Source organism: Hypanus sabinus, chromosome 18 (assembly GCF_030144855.1).
Source record: "Hypanus sabinus isolate sHypSab1 chromosome 18, sHypSab1.hap1, whole genome shotgun sequence".
Lineage (NCBI taxonomy): Eukaryota > Metazoa > Chordata > Chondrichthyes > Myliobatiformes > Dasyatidae > Hypanus > Hypanus sabinus.
This window is the reverse complement of record NC_082723.1, coordinates 77,636,527-77,657,372: the sequence shown is the minus strand read 5'-3', so window position 1 is coordinate 77,657,372 and position 20,846 is coordinate 77,636,527. Positions and strand designations below refer to the sequence as shown.

General features: G+C 43.2%; 1 protein-coding gene across 8 annotated transcripts in view; it reads right to left on the bottom strand.

Annotated features, from left to right (window-relative positions):
- LOC132377444 (ubiquitin-conjugating enzyme E2 L3) overlaps positions 1-20,846 on the bottom strand; it is an 87,116-nt gene that overhangs the window by 4,275 nt on the left and 61,995 nt on the right. For all 8 annotated transcript variants that reach the window (XM_059943722.1, XM_059943725.1, XM_059943723.1 and 5 more), the window contains one exon: positions 7,374-7,560. In XM_059943722.1, the coding sequence (XP_059799705.1) occupies positions 7,374-7,560 (187 nt within the window). The remainder of the gene's footprint in view (positions 1-7,373; positions 7,561-20,846) is intronic.

Here is a 20,846-nt window from a genome sequence, read left to right as displayed (position 1 = left end):
CAAGCAGAATAGACAAAAGGAAAATAGGCAGATGATTTTCAGAAGTCTTTGACAAACCGCTGCATATAAGATAGCTTAACAAAATAAGAGCCCAAGGTATTAAAGGAAAGGTTCTGGCTGCTTGGCAGGAGGGAAAGCTTCTTCTGGTTGGTTGTTGTGACTAGTGGTGTTCCACAGGAGTCTGTGCTGTAATTGGTTCTTTTTACATTATATACCCATTATTTTGATGACAGAATTGATGGCTTTGTGGCCAAGTTAGCGTATGATATGAAGATAGTGGATAGAATTGAAGAAGCAGGGAGGCTGCAGGACTTGGACAGATTAGGAGAATGGGCAAAGAAGTGGCAGACAGAATAAAGTGTAAGGAAATGTATGGTGATACACTTTGAGACAAGGAATAAAGATGTGGACTATTTTTTAAATGGGTAGAAAATTCAAAACTCAGGTGTAGAAGGGTGGGTTAGTAAGCTTTTTGATTACACAAAGGTTGGGGGTGTTGTGGACATTACAGGGGGACATTGATAGAAGCAGAACTGGGCTGAGAAGTGGCAGATGGACTTCAACCCAGGTAAGTGTGAAGTAGTTCATTTTGGTAGGTTTAACTTGAAGACAGAATATAAAATAAATGGTAATCAGTGAGGAAGATCTGAGAGATCTTGGGGTCCGTGTTGATTGGACCATCAAAGTTGTTGTGCAGGTTGAGTGTTGATGGTGTTTTGGCATTCATCAACAGTGGGACTGAGTTCAAGAGCCGTGAGGGCATGCTATATAAGACCTTGGTCAGACCCTACTTGGAGTACTGTGTTCAGTTCTGGTCACCTCACTACAGGAACGATGTCGATACTATAGAGAGAGTACAGAGGAGACTTACAAGGATGTTGCCTCAATTGGAGGGCATACCATATGAGAATAGGTTGAATGTACTTGGTCTTTTCTCCTTGGAGTAGTGGTGACCTGATAGAGGTGCATAAAATGATGAGGGACATTGATCGGGATAGCCAGATGCTTTTCCCCAGGGCTCAAATGGCTAACACGAGGGGGCATAGCTTTATTGTGCTTGGAAATAGGTACCGAGGGGATACCAGGGTAGGTTTTTCACACAGAGAGTGGTGGGTACATGGAATGCACTGCGGACGATGGAGGTGGAAGCCGATACAATAGAGTCTTTTTAGAGCCTCTTAGATAAGTACATGGAGCTTAGAAAAATTGAGGGTTCTGGGCTGGGGAAATTCAAGGCAGTTTCCAGAGTAGGTTACATGGTTGGCACAACATTGTGGGCTGAAGGGCCTGTAATGTGCTGTAAATTTCTACGTTCTATGTTCTATACCATTTTATCCTTAAATCCATAAAACTGCTCTCAACCCTTATAATTACCTTCATCTGCATTTAGATCAGCATTGCAGACTTAAATTTCTTATAAATTTCTTGTAAATTTGAAATTCTACCATGCTATGATCACTCTGATCTAGAGGAACTTTTAGTACAGCACAGGAACAGGTCCTTCAGCCTTCATAAGGTAGGCTTATTCAGAAAGTCAGAAGGCATGGGATTCAGGGAAGTTTGGCCAGGTGGATTCAGAATTGGCTTGCCTGCAGAAGGCAGAGGGTCATGGTGGAGGAAGTACATTCGGATTGGAGGGTTGTGACTAGTGGTGTCCCACAAGGATCGGTTCTGGGTACTCTACTTTTCGTGATTTTTATTAACGACCTGGATGTGGGGGTAAAAGGGTGAGTTGGGGCAAGTTTGCAGACGACACAAAGGTTGGTGGTGATGTGGATAGTGTTGAGGATTGGCGAAGGTTGCAGAGAGACTTTGATAGGATGCTGAACTGGGCTGAGAAGTGGCAGATGGAGTTCAACCTGGAGAAGTTTGAGGTGGTACACTTTGGAAGGACAAACTCCAAGGCAGAGTACAAAGTAAATGGCAGGATACTTGGGACTGTGGAGAAGCATAGGGATCTGGGGGTACATGTCCACAGATCCCTGAAAGTTGCCTCACAGGTAGATAGTGTAGTTAAGAAAGCTCATGGAGTGTTAGCTTTCATAAGTCGAGGGGTAGAGTTTAAGAATCGCGGGGTAATTATGCAGCTCTATAAAACTCTGGTTAGGCCACACTTGGAGTACTGTGTCCAGTTCTGGTCGCTTCACTCTCGGAAGGATGTGGAAGCATTGGAAAGGGTACAGAGGAGATTTACCAGGATGCTGCTTGGTTTAGAGAGTATGCATTATGAGATTAAGGAAGATAGGACTTTACTCTCTGGAGAGAAGGAGGATTAGAGGAGACATGATAGAGGTGTACAAGATATTAAGAGGAATAGACAGAGTGGACAGCCAGCGCCTCTTCCCCAGGGCACCACTGCTCAGTACAAGAGGACATGGCTTTAAGGTAAGAGGAGGAAAGTTCAAAGGGGATATTAGAGGAAGGTTTTTTTACTCAGAGAGTGGTTGGTGCGTGGAGTGCACAGTGATGGAGGCAGATACACTAGAGAAATTTAAGAGACTACTAAACAGGTATATGGAGGAATTTAAGGTGAAGGGTTATATAGGAGCCAGGGTTTAAGGGTCAGCACAACATTGTGGCCGAATGGCCTGTACTGTGCTGTATTGTTGTTTGTTTTTTGTTCATTGTGGTGAACCAGCCAAAAAGCACATCAAAAACACCCAAACACTAATTCTGCCTACCTACACTATGTCCATATCCCTGCATTTTCCTCACATCCATGTGCCTATCCAAACATCTCTTAAATGTCCCTAATGTGTCTCCCTCTACCACCATACTGGCAGCATCTTCTGGGCATCCATCACTTTCTGAGTAAAAAAACTTACCCCTCACACCCCCCTGAAACCTATCCCCTCTCACTTTCAATGCATGCCTTCTGGGTTTAGACATTTCCACCCTGGGAAACAGATATTCTCTGTCTTATTTATGCTTCTCATAATTTTGAAAACCTCTATCAGATCTTCCTTCCCTCAGCCTCTGGCACGCCAGAAAAAACAACCGAAGTTTATCCAGCCTCTCATGATAGCACTTACCCTCTAAACCAGGCAGCATCCTGGTAAACCTCTTTTACACCCTCTCCAAAGCCTCAACATCCTTCCTACAGTGGAGCAACCCAGAACTGTATGTAATACTCCAGATGTGGCCTTACCAGAGTTTTATAAAGTTGCAACATAAACTTTACTAGATCATTAAATAATCCCGTCACATTAGATAACAGTCCACTCCCTGGTTGATTCTTCATTGAAACAATCTCAATACATGATAAACTCGTCCTCAAGGTGACTGTTGCTAATTTAACTTGACTAGTCGTTACATAGAGGGTAATTGATAAGAGATTTGTAAGCCAACAGAAGGCTGTGAGTTGGGATATGTAGGCATTTTTCTGGTTGGCAATAAATAGTAAGCATGTGCTGTAGGTGAAGAGAAAAATGTGAAGGGAAAGAGAGAGAAAAAAAACAAACTAAATATATCAGGGATGGGGTAAGAAGGGGAGGAGGGGCATTAATGTAAGTTAGAGAAGTCAATGTTCATGCCATCAGGTTGGAGGCTACCCAGCCGATATATAAGGTGTTGTTCCTCCAACCTGAGTGTGACTTCATCTTGACAGTAGAGGAGGCCATGGATAGACATATCAGAATGGGAATGGGACGTGGAATTAAAATGTGTGGCTACTGGGAGATCCTGCTTTCTCTGGCAGACTGAGCATAGGTGTTCAGACATATTTAGTTGTTTGTTTTTTTCTCTCTCTCTGCCCATCACTCTGCCTGTTCTCCATCTCCCTCTGGTGCTCCCCTCCCCCACTTTCTTTCTCCTAAGGCCTCCCGTCCCATGATCCTTTCCCTTCTCCAGCTCTGTATCACTTTCGTCAATCACCTTTCCAGCTCTTAGCTTCATCCCACCCCCTCCAGTCTTCTATCATTTCACATTTCCCCCTCCCCCCACTACTTTCAAATCTTTTAGTATCTTTCCTTTCAGTTAGTCCTGACGAAGGGTCTCGGCCCGAAACGTCGACTGTGCTTCTTCTTATAGATGCTGCCTGGCCTGCTGTGTTCCACCAGCATTTTGTGTGTGTTTGAATTTCCAGCATTTGTAGATTTCCTCCATTTTGTATTTAAGAGTAGAGAGGTTATGCTGCAACTTAAGTAAGGAGACCACAACTACTGTACATGTTCATGGATTCAATACTCACTGGGAGAAGCCAGTGTATATTTTCTCAAGTAAGGAGATGTGATCTGTGTGCATTACCAGTACCTGGAGAACCTGAGTACCTGACAACTGCAGAGGAGAGTAGATCACCAAGCTGATTCTGGAGATGAGGGGTTAAACTATGAGGAGAAAATGAGTCTCTGGGACTATACACACTGGACTTCAGAAGAAGAAGAAGAAGATAGAAATATAAAATTATGAAAGATGCACAAGAGAGAGATGGAAAAGTTGTGTCCATTGGTAGGTGGCACTCAAGATTCAGCGGTGTAGATTTCAGAAGCAGATGAAGAGGAACTGTTTTTTTCCCCAGAGAGTAGTAAATCTGTGGAATTATCTGCCCAGAGAAACAAGAGACAGCTCCATTAAATATATTTAAGATATGGTTAGATAGACTTTTGCTTAGAAGGAGAATAAAGAGTTAAGTGGAAAAGGTATGTTGGTGGAGCTGAGTCCAGATCAACCACGATCTTAATAAATGATGGCCTACTCCTGCTCCTATTTCTTCTGTTATGACGATTAAAATCACCCATGACCATTGCAGCATCCTTCCTTATTTTATACACTACCCTCTGTGTAGCTACTGCTACACAGAAATCAAGTGATTTCTTATCCTAACTACCTACAGAAAAGATGTAAATAAGTTTGAAAGAGTACCAGAGAAAATTTACAAGGATGTTGCCAGGTCTGGAGGATCTGAGTTATATGGAAAGATTGAACAGGTTAGGACTTCATTCCTTGGAATGTAGAGGATTGAGAGATTTGATAAGATACACAAAATTATAAAGGTATAGATAGGGTAAATGTAAGCAGGCTTTTTCCACTGAGGTTGGCTGGGACTACAACCAGAAGACATAAGTTAAGTTGAAAAGTTTAAGTTTCCTCACTCAGGGAGTGCTAGTGTGGAATGAGCTGCCAATGCAAGTGGTGCATGCAATCTTGATTTCAATGTTTAAGCGAAGTTTGTATAAGCACATGGATGGCTGGGGGTATGGAGAGTTATGGTCCCAGTGCAGATCAATTACAGTAAGCAGTTTAAATGGTTCAGCACAGACTAGACAGGCCAAAGGTCTGTGCTGTACTTTTCTACAACTCAAGAATCAGACTTATTATCACTGACATCATCTTCATATGACATCATAGTTATGTAGTGTGTCATATGACGTGGGCAATCACGGTCTTTCCATGACCATGATTGTTCTTGGCAAAATTTTCTACAGAAGTGGTTTGCCATTGCCTTCTTCTGGGCAGTGTCTTTAAAGATGGGTGACCCAAGCCATTATCAACACCCTTCAGAGCATTGAACACTGGCGTCAGTAATCACATATCCAGGACTTGTGATATGTACCAGCTGCTCATATAACCATCCACTACCTGCTCCCATGGCTTCAAGTGATCCTGATTGGGGGAAGCTAAGAAGGCGCTATACCTTGCCCAAGAGAGTCGCATTTCCATCCTGCCACACAACCACAGATGTGTTGCAAAATTTTTGGAGTGACAATTTTACAAATGTTATGGGACCCAGGAATTTGTAGGCTGACCTACCTAAGTTGAGGATGAACTCTGTCACTTGTAAAAAAAAATCTACTGATTATAAGATCTTAAAAGTCTGACATTTAAACTATTCTGATGAAGCATTCTGATCTGAAACATTGACTATTCATTTCCCTTCATAGATGCTGCCTGACCTCATGAGTTCCTCCAGCATTTTGTGTTACAAACAGGTCAAAGGGTAGAGGTCAGACTAGGAGTAGTCCATTGGCCCTCCAGGCTCAGGGGTTCAGCTCAGGACTAATGGCCCTAATTGGTAAAACAAAACTGTTATGGTCTCCACCTAAGACTTGTGTGACTGACAACAGAGAGGAGTTGAGAGGAAGCTACTGGCACGATGAAGGAAGCCCTGAACACCGTCAGAGATGGAGGATCTTTATTATTGTCCTGAACACCAGCAGCGCAATGGGCAGTAGGCTAGATGCTGCTTAAATTGAAGTGAATTCTTTTTGAATAAAGCCAATTAAAAGCCAGAAGAAATACTAGTATTAAAGCACAATATCAACTTACTTTCTCCTTGGTGTATTCACTACAATAACCTTCAAAAATCATTGTTACCTTGGACCTTGTTCAAACATTGCCAGCAGGGTCCAAGGTAATCATTGTTTCAAAGTAGGGCTCCTGGTTGAGGTAGAGTCACTATCCTCACCTAGCCTCTGAATGCTGCTGGAATGTGGAGGGCATCAACATCCAGATCAGGTAAGGACAAGCATGGGGCAAACTTTGAGCAGGGTCCTGAGCAGAATAGTCAATGCCAAAATAAGAAGACTTGCCACAAGATTGAAGGGGTGATCATCCAAAATAACTCTAAGCAACAACAACTAAACTAAGATCTGATGGTGGACTCCTTGAGGAGTACAACAGCAATGTGAAAATGGTCAATTCAATCCTCCTGGTCCTGTCAGTGAATGCTGGACTTCCACTGATCAAAATGCACACACAAGATCAATTATTTCAATGACAAGATAAAACACATTCTGCATGTAAAGCTACACTTACAAAATGCTGGAGGTACTCAGCAGGTCAGGCAACATCTATGGAAAAGAGTAAACGCTTGACATTTCGGGCCAAGACCCTTCATCAGGACTGGAAAGAATGAGGAGGCAGAATAAGAAGGTGGGGAGAAGGGAGGAAGAAGTACAAGGTGGCAGGTGATAGGAGAAACCAGGAAAGGGGATGGGTAGAAATAAAGAGCTGGGAAGTTGATTGATCATAGAACAGAGAAAAACTACAGCACAATACAGGCCCTTCAGCCCACAATGCTGTGCCGAACATGTACTTACATTAGAAGTTACCTAGGGTTACTCATAGCCCTCTATTTTTCTAAGTTCCATGTACCTATCCAGGAGTCTCTTAAAAGACCCTATCATATCCATCTCCACCACCATTGCCACTGGTGGAAAAGGCAGAATCTGATAGGAGAGGATAGGAGATCATGGAAGAAAGAGGAGGAGGAGGAGCAGCAGCGCAGGGAGATCATGGACAGGTAAGGAGATAATGTGCAAAGCTCCCTGATTTAAACACATTGTCATATTTCCATTTCTCCATTTAGAATCAGGAAAGTTCTTGCAAACACTGTTATTTGTAACAGTAATGGAACCCCATTAACCTTCTCTCACCTTGGTCAGTTCTGGTTGCTGGCTTCCAGTTTTCTGCACTAATGACTGGGAGACAAACTTGTCCTTTTTCATCAATGTTGGGATGATAGATCTTTGTCTTGAATGTAATTTTAGGTGGTTTGAAAGGGTATTCTGATGGAAAGCTTATTTCAATCCTGAAAGCCCCTTTGTCATATGGAGGGTTATCCTAGGAGAGAAGAGGAGCATTTTAATATGTTTGAAAAACCACTGAGCGGTATTGCTTAGAGAATAAACATCTTAACCAAATAAGCAGAACTGAATTAAATTCCATATTCGGGCTTTCCTCTATAGAAACATCACCAACAACCCAAACCTTTTAAGATACCATGATACTTGAGGTTTAAAACCAGCCAAATTGCATACGAGATCAACACACACAAAACACTGGAGGAAATCAGGTCAGGCAGCATCTATGGAAATGAAAAAGTAGTTGACATTTTGGGCTGACACCCTTCATCAGGACTGGAAAGGAAGGGAGAAAGAAGCCGGAATAAGTAGGTGTGTCACACCTGGCATGGCTAATACCTTATTTTAAAGTGACTGGAGGAATGTATGGGGGGATGTTATTGGCAGATTTTTTTTTAAACACAGAGTAATAGGTGCATGGACTGTGCTACCAAAGATGGTGCTACAGGTAGATACATTGGGGATATTTAAGAGTCTCTTTGATAGGCACATGGATGACAGAAAAACAGAGGGCTGTGAAGGAAGGAAAGATTAAATTGATCTTGGAGTAGGTTAGATGTTTGGCATGACACTGTGAGGTGAAGAGTCTGTACTGTTCCATATTACAGCTTTCAGTGGTAATGTATACTAATATTTTCCAAGATATACGAGCAGAATCAGGCCATTTGGTCCATCGAGTCATTTCATCAAGGCTGATTCATTTCCCAATCAGCCCCAATTTCCTGCTTTCTCACCGTATCCCTTCGTAGGCTGACTAATCAAGAATCTATCAAACTCAGTCTTGAATATACCCAATGACTTGGCTCCCACAGCTGCCCGTGGCAACGATTTCCACAAATTCACCACTCTCTAGCTAAACAAATTCCTTCTCATCTCCATTCTAATAGGACATCTCTCTACTCTGTCTTCTGGTCCTGGAGTCCCCCACCATAGGAAACATCCTCTCTAGTTCCACTCTATTGAGGCATTTCAACAGGTTTCATAGAACGTAGCTTACAGCACATTACAGGCCCTTTGGCCCCCAACATTGTGCCAACCACGTAACCTACTCCAAAAACTGCCTAGAATTTCCCTAGCGCATAGCACTCTATTTTTCTAAGTTCCATGCACCTAAGAGGCTCTCAAAAGACCCTATTGTATCCACTTCCACCACCGTCACCAGCAGTGCATTTCACACACCCACCACTTACCCCTGATATCCCTTTGGTACCTATTGCTAAGCACCTTGTGTTAGCCATTTCAGCCCTAGGAAGCAGCCTCTGCCTATCAACATGATCAGTGCCTCTCATCAGGTTTCAATGAAATCCCCTCCATTCCATTCTTCTGAATTCCAGTGAGTACAGGCTCAGAGTGATCAAACGCTGCTCATATGATAATCCTTTCGATCTTGGAATCATTTTCATGAAGCTCTTTAAATCCTCTCCAATATCAGCACATCTTTTCTTAAATATGGGGCTAATAATTGCACACAATACTCCAAGTGAGACCTCAGCAATGCCTTATAAAGCCTCAACATTACATCCTTGCTTTTATATTCTAGTCCTCCTGAAATGAATGCTAGCATTGGTTTTGCCATCCTCACCACTGACTCAATCTGCAAATGAACCTTCAGGGAATCGTGAACAAGGATTCCCAAGTCCTTTTCATTGTAATACAAATAAGAATTGCTTGTAAATCCCCAGTAAGTATCTATCAAGACCAAAAAGAGTGAAGGTTTAGAAACATTGAAAGCCTACAGCACAATATTAGGCCCTTCGGCTCTCAAAGCTTACCTTACCTTGGAAATTACCTAGGGTTAGCCATAGCCCTCTATTTTTCTGAGCTCCATGTAACTGTCCAGGAGTCTCTTAAAAGACTTTATTGTATCCACCTCCACCACCGTTGCCAGCAGCCCATTCAATGCACTCACTACTCTCTGTGTAAAAATTTACCTGACATCTCCTCTGTACCTACTTTCAAGCACCTTAAAACTGTGCCCTCTTCTTGTGTTAGCCACTTCAACCCTGGGGAAAAACCTCTAGCCACACGATCAATGCCTCTCATCATCTTATACACCTCTATCAGGTCACCTCTCATCCTCCGTCGCTCCAAGGAGAAAAGGCCAGGTTCACTCAACCTACTCTCATAATGCATGCTCCCCAATCCAGGCAACATCCTTGTAAATCTCCTCTGCACCCTTTCTATAGTTTCCACATCCTTCATGTAGTGAGGTGACCAGAACTGAACACAGTACTCCAAGTTGGGTCTGACCAGGGTCCTATATAGCTCCAAGTGGGGTCTGACCAGGGTCCTATATAGCTGCAACATTATTTCTCGGCTCCTAAACTCAATCCCACGACTGATAAAGGCCAATACAGTGTATGCCTTAACCACACAGTCAACCTGCGTAGTGTAGAGTGTCCTATAGACCCTCTGATCCTCCACACTGCCAAGAGTCTTACCATTAATACTACCTTATGCCATCATATTTGACCTACCAAAATGAACCTCACACTTCACACTTTAGGAAATGTTTTAGATTGAAGATCTCTCTGACTCTGTCCAGATGTTGCCTGATTTGCTGAGTATCTGGGGTATTTTCTGCTTCTGTACCAAGTTTCCAGCATGTGTAATTTTTTTGTGCTTTTTGGGTAATATTTTTGCTGCATCCCCCCAACAGGATCCAGAAAAGAGTAGATCCTCTTCTCCACAAAAATGAGGGTATTTTTAACCTTTCTTGTTGCAGAACATGCTACATAGAGGTGGGGAGATTCTTAAGTGCTTTAATTTTTCATGCCATATTGTGCAGGTTCAAGTAGCATTCTGGACCCTCTTCATTATGGGGTTAAGGCAGTCCTGGGTACTTCATGATCTTAAATATTACTGAGACAAAAAGCTGGTAGCAAAAGCAAATCCTTTTACAAGTAAAGCACTCTAAAAGTTCTGACTTCAGCCTCCAACAGCAGGTAAATGCTGTTTTACCTCAGAATAAAACTACAAACACAGTACACAAAAGCAACAAGGTTGACTGGTTCACTAGGCTTTGATAGTTTTCTCTGTTCTAAAGTAGGGTTCCCAACCTTTTGGGAATCTGTGTTCTAGAAGTAATAACTGGTGCAACCTTTCAGTAAACATTTGTGAATGGACGATGAATCTATAATAGAAACATCTCTATCAGGTCACCTCTTAACCTCCATCGCTCCAAGGAAAAAAGGCCAAGTTCACTCAACCTATTCTCCTAAGACACGCTTCACAATCCAGGCAACATCCTTGTAAATCTTCTCTGCGCCTTTTCTATAGTTTCCACATCCTTCATGTAGTGAGGCGATCAGAACTAAGCACTGTACTCCAAGTGGGGTCAGACCATGGTCCTATATAGCTGCAACATTACCTCTCGGCTCCTAAACTCAATCTCACGACTGATGAAGGCCAATGCACTGTATGCCTTCTGTGGTTAACCTATAATATACCTCTATTTTATTGCTCTCTTTTTGCATTACAGTTAATTTTTATATATTTCAAGTAATTTTGTTAAGTATATATTTCACTGTACTGCTGCCACCAAACAATGTATTTTGCAACATACACCAGTGATATTGAATCTGATTCTGAACATCTGAGGTAACTCTCTTAATCAAAGCTGATGGTCAGGACCCAGGAGTTCAAAGTGACTTAATAAATTCCAACCTGGTTTACTGCTTTATCAAAGAGAAACACAATTAGCAAATATTGTTAAGAGATGTAGATACTGCTGTCTTTGATTTGAAGTCTTCATTGAAATAACACTGAAGATCAAGAATCCTCACAATTACAAAAGAAAACGTGAATCAAGGATTTCAAAGGCCAAAGCTAGTGAGGCTTTCACAGTGTTGCTAGGTTGGTGATAGTTATCGTGCTTATGGAAGACTCTTTGTGAGCCAAATGAAAAGCTTAAGATGGATATTGCAGGCAAACAATTAGTGCCTGTAAAATCCATCTTAAAATTTTTTACATCCAGATTTACCAACTGCCTATTGGTAAGCCTTGCTCACGTCATTTTATTACAATCTCCATTAGTGAGTTATAACCCATTAAAATGCGTTTTAATATTGGTGAGGTGTATGCCATCAGAAGATTTTCTTGTTCTCAAGGGAAATGTGCAATGGTCTAGAAGAGCAACTACTGAATTAATTAAGGCAATCTAATAAGTGTTTATTAAACTTACGACAGAACATCTCCAAACAGGTGAAGCCATAACACTAGCTCATCTCGGATTTTGCTAACGGCGTAATCCCAAAAAAACCTGGTATTGCATACAATTCTGGTCACCCCATTATGTTGAGGTTTTGGAGAGGACACAGAACAAACAGGTTTATCAGGATACTGCCTGAATTAGAAAGCATGCAACATGAAGAAAGTCTGGAAAAAACTTAGGTTGTTTCCTCTGCAGTGGCGTTCGCTAAGGGGAGATCTGACAGAGTATGAGAGGCACAGATAGAGAGTACCTTTTTCCTAAGGTTAAAATGTTTAAAGCCATGCATGTAAGGTGAAAGGGGCAATTTTAAAGAAGATGTGAAGGCCAATTATTTTTTTTTGCAGAGAGTAGTGGGTGTCTAGGGTGGTGGTAGAGGCAGAAACATTAGGGATTTTTAAAGAGATGTTTAGATAGACACATGAATGTGATAAAAATGAAAGGATGTGGACATTTTGTACGCAGAGTACAAAATGCTAGCCTTTAAATTACTAGTTTAATTGGTTCAGCACAACATTGTGGACCAAAGGGCCTGTTCCTGTGCTGTACAGTTCTTTGCTTGATCTAGTTCAAAATATTGGAATAGAAGATATATCAGTGAGAATGGAAATACATCGGTTCAGTACCCCCTTGTGCAAAGGATCAGTGTCAGTTGTACCACAGATGGCAGCACTCTTACCAAGGGTTTGGGTTGCTTCTGCACTGGCTTTAGCTCAAAAATTTTATCCGACATGAAGTATCACAGTAACATTATACACTTGGAGATGCCTTTGCTAATAACATGATCAGAGCCACATCTGGTCTCTCAGATGGATATACAATAGACAAGGCACCATCTCAGACAGCAAAGGAAAGATGCCCAGTGTCATGGTCAGTACTAATCCTACAATCAATATTATTTAGTGAGAGGACCTGACTGGATTGAATTAACATCACTGATTGTTGGGTGAGAAAGCACTGCATTTCCTTTCATTATAACCACAGCGCAAAAATATCCATATTGGTTGTTTGTGTTCCAGAGGATGAATGACTCATATTGCTTTCACCTCTCACAATAACTTGCAAAGTTTCAGAAAGTATTAAGCACGATAATTCTACAAGTTTTGGCAATGACTTTTCCATTACAAATTCGAACTTCACCAATTTGTCATTTTGAAAACAGCTGTAAGTAGGCGATTGTAGAGTCACAGAGTTAGACAGCACAGAAACAGGCCCATCTTTCCAACTGGCCCATGCCTATCATGATTCCCATCTAAGCTAACCCTTTCTGCCTTCTTATGGCCCAAATCCCTCTAAACCTGGAGTCCACAGACCCCCTACTTAATTGTATTAGGTCCATGGCATTAAAAAGGTCAGGAACCCTTGCTCTAAGTCTTTCCTATCCATGTAATCTGTCCAAATCCTTTTTAAATATTAAAGTACTTTCTCGGCCAGCTCCTTCCAAATACTGACCAAACTCTGGGTGAAAAAGATGCCCCTCAAGTTCCTATTAAATTTCTCCCCTTTCATCCCAAACCTCTGTCCTCTAGTCTAGGAGTTGGCGATGTGCACGGTGGACTCTGTGCTCCGGCTCCAAACAAAGGTGAAATTTCTTGTCCTGTTCACCTTTTTTATGAGCAAAGATTATTAAGACAGTGCTGAATACTAAGAACGCTAAGATCTGCGAGGGAAGTGCAGTTACAGACTAACATGGCTCTGCAGTCTACTACAATGAGTTGGGGAAGTGGCTGTCGGAAGCAGTGCACTCAGAGAAGCTTGGTAAAGCTAGACTTAAAGGCAGGTCCCTGTTGATTCTACTCGCTTGCGTCCGATTATTGGAAAATAAACTGAATTACCTGTATCTGAACCGGCAGCAGATGCCGGTTGAACACTCATCCTGACAGAAAAGTGGCTTCAAGACACTATTCCAGGACCTAGCCAGAAGCGTCACCTCAGCACTGCCGGACAGTTTCAAAACCACGGACTGGAGTGTATTCAGGGAGGTGGCTACCTATGATTGTCACGTCAACATTGATGAATATGTGGGATTGGTGACTGGCTACATAGGAAAAGGCATTGAGGGTTTACCATGACTAAACACCACACTGCCAGGGCAACCAGAAACCATGGCTGACTGTGAAGGTTTGTGCAAGCTTAGGGATCAGGATGACTCTAAGGTCCGCACGGGCAGCACTCTCCCATCCCATTAGGAAGGCAAAGCATGAGTAGACACAGAAAATCCACACAGGCACAACACACAGCACATGTGGTAAGGTATACAAACCTTAATAGATTACAAGTCCACCCTGAGTGTCACTGACAGCCACAGCTTCTTCCTGCCAGACTGAATGCTTTCTAATCATAACTCAGTAAACTGAATGATGTGACTTAGAGGAAAACTCCCTCTCCCCCAAGGAACAGGCACCCTCTTACCATAGCTGAGATGAGGAGGATCCTAGCCACCAGCAGGGTCAGACTGCATACATCATATCTGGTCAGGCGCTGAAGGATTGTGTAGCCCAGCTAGCTATCAAAGGTCTTAATGGACATCTTTAATATCTCTCTGAAACAGTCCGCTGTCCCTGCAAGGTTCAAGGCAGCCACCATCATTCCAGTGCCTGAAGGAGTAATGGTTACTGCCCTAAGTGATTACAGCTCAGCAGCACTGACTTCAACAGTCATGCAGTGCTTTGAGCAGCTGGTAGTGGATCACATAAAGTCCCATCTCAAGCTCCATCATATGCTGAGATCTAGTGCCCCCCAGGCATGGTGTGCTCAGTCCGCTGACAATACTACAGTAACCATGATGAGCCGTCATACAGAGAGAGAGTACAGAGGCTTGTCAAATGGTGTGAGAATCTCAATATGGACAAGACAAAAAGAGATGATTATAGACTTTAGGAAGGCACACATCAACAACCCCCCATTGCACATCAATGGCTCTGCCATGGAGATAGTGAAGAGCACCAGAAGTTCCTAGATGCGCATATAACAGATGATCCAATCTGAAGCACATTCTGCTGCTTCTGTGTGGTGGTGGAGTAAGTGAATGATTGTGGATGGGGTGTCTATCAAGCAGCAAGCTGCTGTGCTATGTAGAATTGTTGAAGCAGCACTCATCCAGGGAAGTGGAAAGTATTGCACTGGACTCATTGTCTGAGCTCTGTAGATGGTGAACAGGCTTTGGGGTGTTAGGAGGTGAGTTATTCCTTAGCCCTGCAATGGTGACCACCAGAATATTGGCAGCAGAGAACTCAGAGATGGTAATGCCACTGAACATCAGCAGTTAGCAGCATCAATGCCCGGTGTTTATGTGGAGTGAATGTAACCTGCCAATGGTCAGCCCAGGCGAAGATATCGTCCAGGGCTTGCTACATTTGGATGTGGCCTGCTTCATTATTTACACTACACGCTGCATCCACAAAGGGAACAGCATTATGGAGGACCCCACGCACCCCTCATACAAACTCTTTTTCCTCTTGCCGTCTGGGAAAAGGCACCGAAGCATTCGGGCTCTCACGAGCAGACTATGTAAGTTTCTTCCCCCAAGCTATCAGACTCCTCAATACCCAGAGCCTGGACTGTCACCTTACTGCCCTATTGTCTTGTTTATTATTTATTGTAATGCCTGCACTGTTTTGTGCACTTTATGCAGTCCTGGGTAAGTCTGTAGTCTAGTGCAGCTTTTTTCTGTGTTGCGTTCTACTGTACCAGCAGTTATGGTTGAAATGACAATAAAAATGACCACTTGACTTGACTTGATTATCTGATGCAACACTGAATGGTACTAAACATTGTGAACATCCTGCTTCACATCGTATGACTGAAGGAAGATCATTAGTAAAGTTGACGCTGTTTGGGTCTAGGATACTACCCTGAAGGACTCCAGTAGAGATATCTGGTACCTGATTGACTGACTTCCAACCACAACAATCATCTTTTGTGTTAGGTGCGGGGGGGGGGGGGGGCGTCTTGCACCTCTGGTGAAGGGATTTGTCATGTCCAATCTGGAGCAGCTCACTCACCTTTGATCCCCAACGGACACTCAGCTCTCACCTATGACTTCAAATAACTGCTTGCATGTGACAGAGACTACACCCCAGCACACCACTTCGACAAGCAAGATAAATTAAGTGACGGTAGCCAGCAGCCTCACATCCCAGTGAGATGGGGACATGCCTGTTCTAGCAACTGAAGTCAGCTCTGGTGGACTGGACAGATGAGATCCAACAGCCAGAAAGGCAGCTCTGCAACACTTTATAGAGAACAAAGGTTATGACAAGGCACAGAAGTAGTCATGGTCATCCACTGCAAGGCCAAGGAAGATCCTGACTGCTCATATCAATGGACCTGGATTTCCAAGGTTGAGAGAGTGGAAACGTCCCAATGCAATGACTTTTCCACTTTAAAAACTCCCGCACAGGATTCCTGTCATGGTGGGATACAATAGACAACCACCACACTTGAAATCATAACATGAATGCAAGTGGTAACAGTAATATGCATTTTTAGTGCTTTATCAAAAATTCACTGGTTCTACCATTTAAAACTGTGAAGATGGTGCCAGCGGACAACATGACCAAGGGGAAGATCCTCCAGATGGTTCATGAAACTTTATGTCTCCTTTTCCTTTCAAATGTGGGTCAGCTACTGATGGAGCCTGTGATCTACATTTTGGTGGTGCGTTTTAAGCGATCGATACAGTCTTGAGGCCAAGAAGCCCAGAGCCTCCATTTCTCACCAATCTTGTCAATTAAAGCACTAAGATTGAATTCACTGAGGCAAGTGTGGAAGCAGGTGTTCAGTGCCGTCTACCAGCCTCTCACGGTGCTGCCGGAGGAAGGTCCCTATGGAAGGTCTCTCCCCCTCAACCCCCATTGATACTGTGGGATCTTGGGCAAGGTTAAATTGACGCAGTTTGTGGAGTGGACTCTGTAGTTCACTTTGTGATGAGTTTCTGGTCTGTCTTTTTTTTTGTTGTTATTTTGGGTGATTTTGAATCGGCGGAGCCTGCAGATAATGAACACCGAGCTGAATAATTAAGATGGTTTCAATTCATCCCTATAACTAGAATCTGTGGCATTCAAGTCTGGCGATCCAGTACCAGAAAGAAAGGTTGAGAATGTCCTTGAATACTCCCACCAGTTGGTTGGCAAAAGTATTCAGAGTCTTATCAGGTACTCCCATCAGGACCTTCTGCCTTGTGAGGGTTCACCCTCTTTAAAGACAAGCTAACATCAGTCTCCAAGATAGAGATCATAGGGTCACCTGGTACAGCAGGAATCTTCACATCTGCAGTTATATTCTCACTTTCAAAGCGGGCGTAGTTCATCTGGTATTGAAGCATCACACTTTTGGGTTTCGCTTTGTTGAAAGTAATGTCTTGCAAACCCTGCCAAAGTTGTCATGCATCTGATGTCGCCTCCAATCTCATTTGAAATTGTCTCTTTGTCTTTGAAATAGCCCTCCACAAGTCATAGAGTTTGGATGCTTGCATGCCTCAATGAGACCTGGAGAGCTATGCTGGCAGGAGTCAGGGTCTTGTGCTTTGATTCTTGGTAAGGTCACCCATGCCAAACAGGTCAATGGGTAGAGGCCAGACTAAAGAATGGTCCACCAATCCCCCTGGTTAAGGAGGTTCAGTTTAGGGCCAACAACCCTGACTGGTCAAAAAAAAAAATTGCTACAGAAACAACAATGAAGATCTTTCTATATCTGGGTGCGACAGAATTTCTGAATCTACACCTCCACCTGGATCTTGCATGACTGACTGCAGTGAAATCCTGAACACTATCAAGAGGACCCTGAACCATACCTACAACACAATTCTAATCTGATGAAAAACAGATATGGGAGCACGGAGCAACATCTGGAAATCTCCAGGAAGGCCTTCTTCGTTGCTGCTGCTGTTGTGAGGTTCGGGTCTCTGCTGAGAAGAACAGGTCCCCAGTCCTTGGGGTCTCGTTGCCGATGGCCGTTGGCGGGGGCGTTGTAGTGCACTCGGCAGAGGATGATGCTCGGAAAGGCTGTACCAGAGGGGAATGTCGAAGGCTTGGAGGTTCGACGGACTCCGAGTCCGCTGCAGTTGGGGCGTTTTCACCGTGTGCTGCATCTGCAAGGCTGGGTCCGATGCTGTGGAAGTCCATAGCGGGGGTACTTCCTTCTGCCGCCTGCATGGGATGACGAGTTTAATCGGGACCCTGTGGACCTATGGAAACTGTGTGGCGGTTTCTTTCAAACTTACAGTCTATTGTCTGCACTGTTGTAACTATATGTTAATTATAACAATATGTAACTATGTGGTTTTGTGTAGGTCTTGTAGCTTTAGTTTTTGGTTTGTTGGGTGGTAGAGTTGGTCTCTTGACTTGGTGTGTCTGGGTAGTCTTGTTTTGTCTGGCGGATTTGGGGCTCCTTTCCGGGCAATGTGCTAAGATGGTAGCACGATATTAATACGCAGCAGCCTCTCCGGACTCTGGATTTGGGGATTACCAAACGCTATGTGGATTTTCTGGTGTAGTTATCATTCTGGAGAATGTTGTCTCATTTTTCAACTGCATTGCATTTGTGGTTTCTAAATGACGATAAACTGAAACTGAACTGAATAGAGAAGACCAAGGACAGACACTACATACCAGCAGAGTAATAGGCAGTAAGCAAGCAAGAACTCTACCACAGTGTATGCAATTTCCTCTCAAGCAATATTGCTTCAAAATAGAAAAAAAACAAAGCCCCTTAATTTCTTTTAATGCTCTTTCAGCTCTTTTAACAACTGAAATTAACCCTACCTTGAGTCAATATTTTTCCTACCACTGACATTAAGTGAATTGGTCTGCAGATTGCCCAAACAGTAAGGCTCATTAACACCTCAACCCACTAACCCACTCCTCCACACCCCCAACCACCACAACTTTATCATTTTCTGTCTGTCATGTTATGTACAGACACTCCTGTTCCTCGTGTCACTTTATGGACATACAGTCTATGTATATGTATTTATATTTACTGTTTTTTACTATTCTGTTCTTTATGCTATTTTTTTTGTGCTGCATTGGATCTGGAGTAACAATTATTTCATTCTGCTTTACACTTGTGTACTGGAAATTGCATTAAACCATCTTGATTCTTGAGAATGTTGGATTTGTTGGTTTCCTTCTCATTCCCACTTTTCCCACTGATGCTTCTAATGAGGTCATATACTGGGTTACTGAAGAAATCCCAGGGCGATTGGCTCAGCCAGGGGGCTTAATATTAAAGATGATTGGAGGAAAGTATAGGGGAGTGTCAACAGTAAGTTGTTTTTTTACACACAGGGAGTGGTGGGTGCATGGAACACGCTGCCAGGTGATAGAGGAAGATACATCAGGGGCATTTAAGAAACTTTTAGTTATGCATATGGATGACAGAAAAATGGAGGGCTATGTTGGAGGGAAGGGTTAGATTGACCTTAGAGTAGGTTAAAAAGCTGGTCCAACATTGTGGGCCAAAAGGAACTGTAGTGTACTGTCATGTTCTGTGTAAATACCGCGCCTGAGCCTGACTAGAGGGCTCAGGCACAGTATTTTTAGAACAGAAATGAGGAGAAATTTGTTTAGCTGGAGGGTGGTAAATCTGTGGAATTCACTGCCATGGACAGCTGTGGAGGCCAAATCATTAGGTATATTTAAAGCAGAGGTTGATAGCATCTAGGTTAGTCAAGCAGAGAAGATGGAAGAATGGCATTGAGAGAAATAATAAATTAGCCATGATGGAATGGCAGAGACTCAATGGGCCAAATGGCCTGATTTTATTCCAATTTCTTAAGCACACTCATGCTACAGGTTTATTTTCTGGAATTTCAAGGCTCTGCTTGTGTGGCTTCTTTTAAACAACATTACACAACATTTCTACTTCATATACATCTACCTGAACCTGTCAACCAGCATCAGCTAGGCTTCCAGAGATAGCTGAAGCCCTCTTGTCCCAGTTAAAGTTGTGGATTTGATCCTATTCCACAGAATTGAACACACAAAATTGATCAGATGGTAAAACTGGGCTCAACCCCTCATTAAACATACATGATTACATAACACTAATTTCAAGACAACCAAGGAATCATCTCTGGCAAATAAGTATCTACAACTTCATCCAATATTTCAAAAACAAAAGAAAGTAGAATTCTTCTCATTATGGACCTACGGACTATGTCTTGGGCACAGATTAGCTACCATGTTTCCCACATTATAATTAAGTGTAAATACTACCTTAATTGTAAAGAGCAAACACAAGGAAATCTGCAGATGCTGGAAATTCAAACAACACACTCAAAATGCTGGTGGAACACAGCAGGCCAGGCAGCATCTATAAAGAGAAGCACTGTCGACGTTTTGGGCCGAGACCCTTCGTCAGGACTAGCTGAAAGGAAAGGTACTAAAAGATTTGAAAGTAGTGGGGGGAGGGGGAAATGCGAAATGATAGCAGAAGACCAGAGTGGGTGGGATGAAGCTAAGAGCTGGAAAGGTGATTGGCAAAAGTGATACAGAGCTGGAGATGGGAGGCAAGGGAGAAAGAAAGGGTGGGGAGCACCAGAGGGAGATGGAGAACAGGCAGAGTGATGGGCAGAGAAAGAGAAAAAAACTAACAACTAAATGTCAGGGATGGGGTAAGAAGGGGAGAAGGGGCATTAACGGAAGTTAGAGAAGTCAATGCTCATGCCATCAAGTTGGAGGCTACCCAGATGGAATATCAGGTGTTGTTCCTCCAACCTGAGTGGGGCTTCATCTTGACAGTAGAGGAAGCCATGGATAGACATATCAGAATGGGAATGGTACATGGAATTAAAATGTGTGGCCACTGGGAGATCCTGCTTTCTCTGGCGGACCGAGCGTAGGTGTTCAGCGAAATGGTCTCCCAGTCTGCGTCGGGTCTCACCGATATATAAAAGACCACACCGGGAGCACTGGACGCAGTAAACCACACCAGCCGACTCACAGGTGAAGTGTCGTCTCACCCGGAAGGACTGTCTGGGGCCCTGAATGGTGGTGAGGGAGGAAGTGTAAGGACAGGTGTAGCACTTGTTCCACTTACAAGGATAAGCGGCA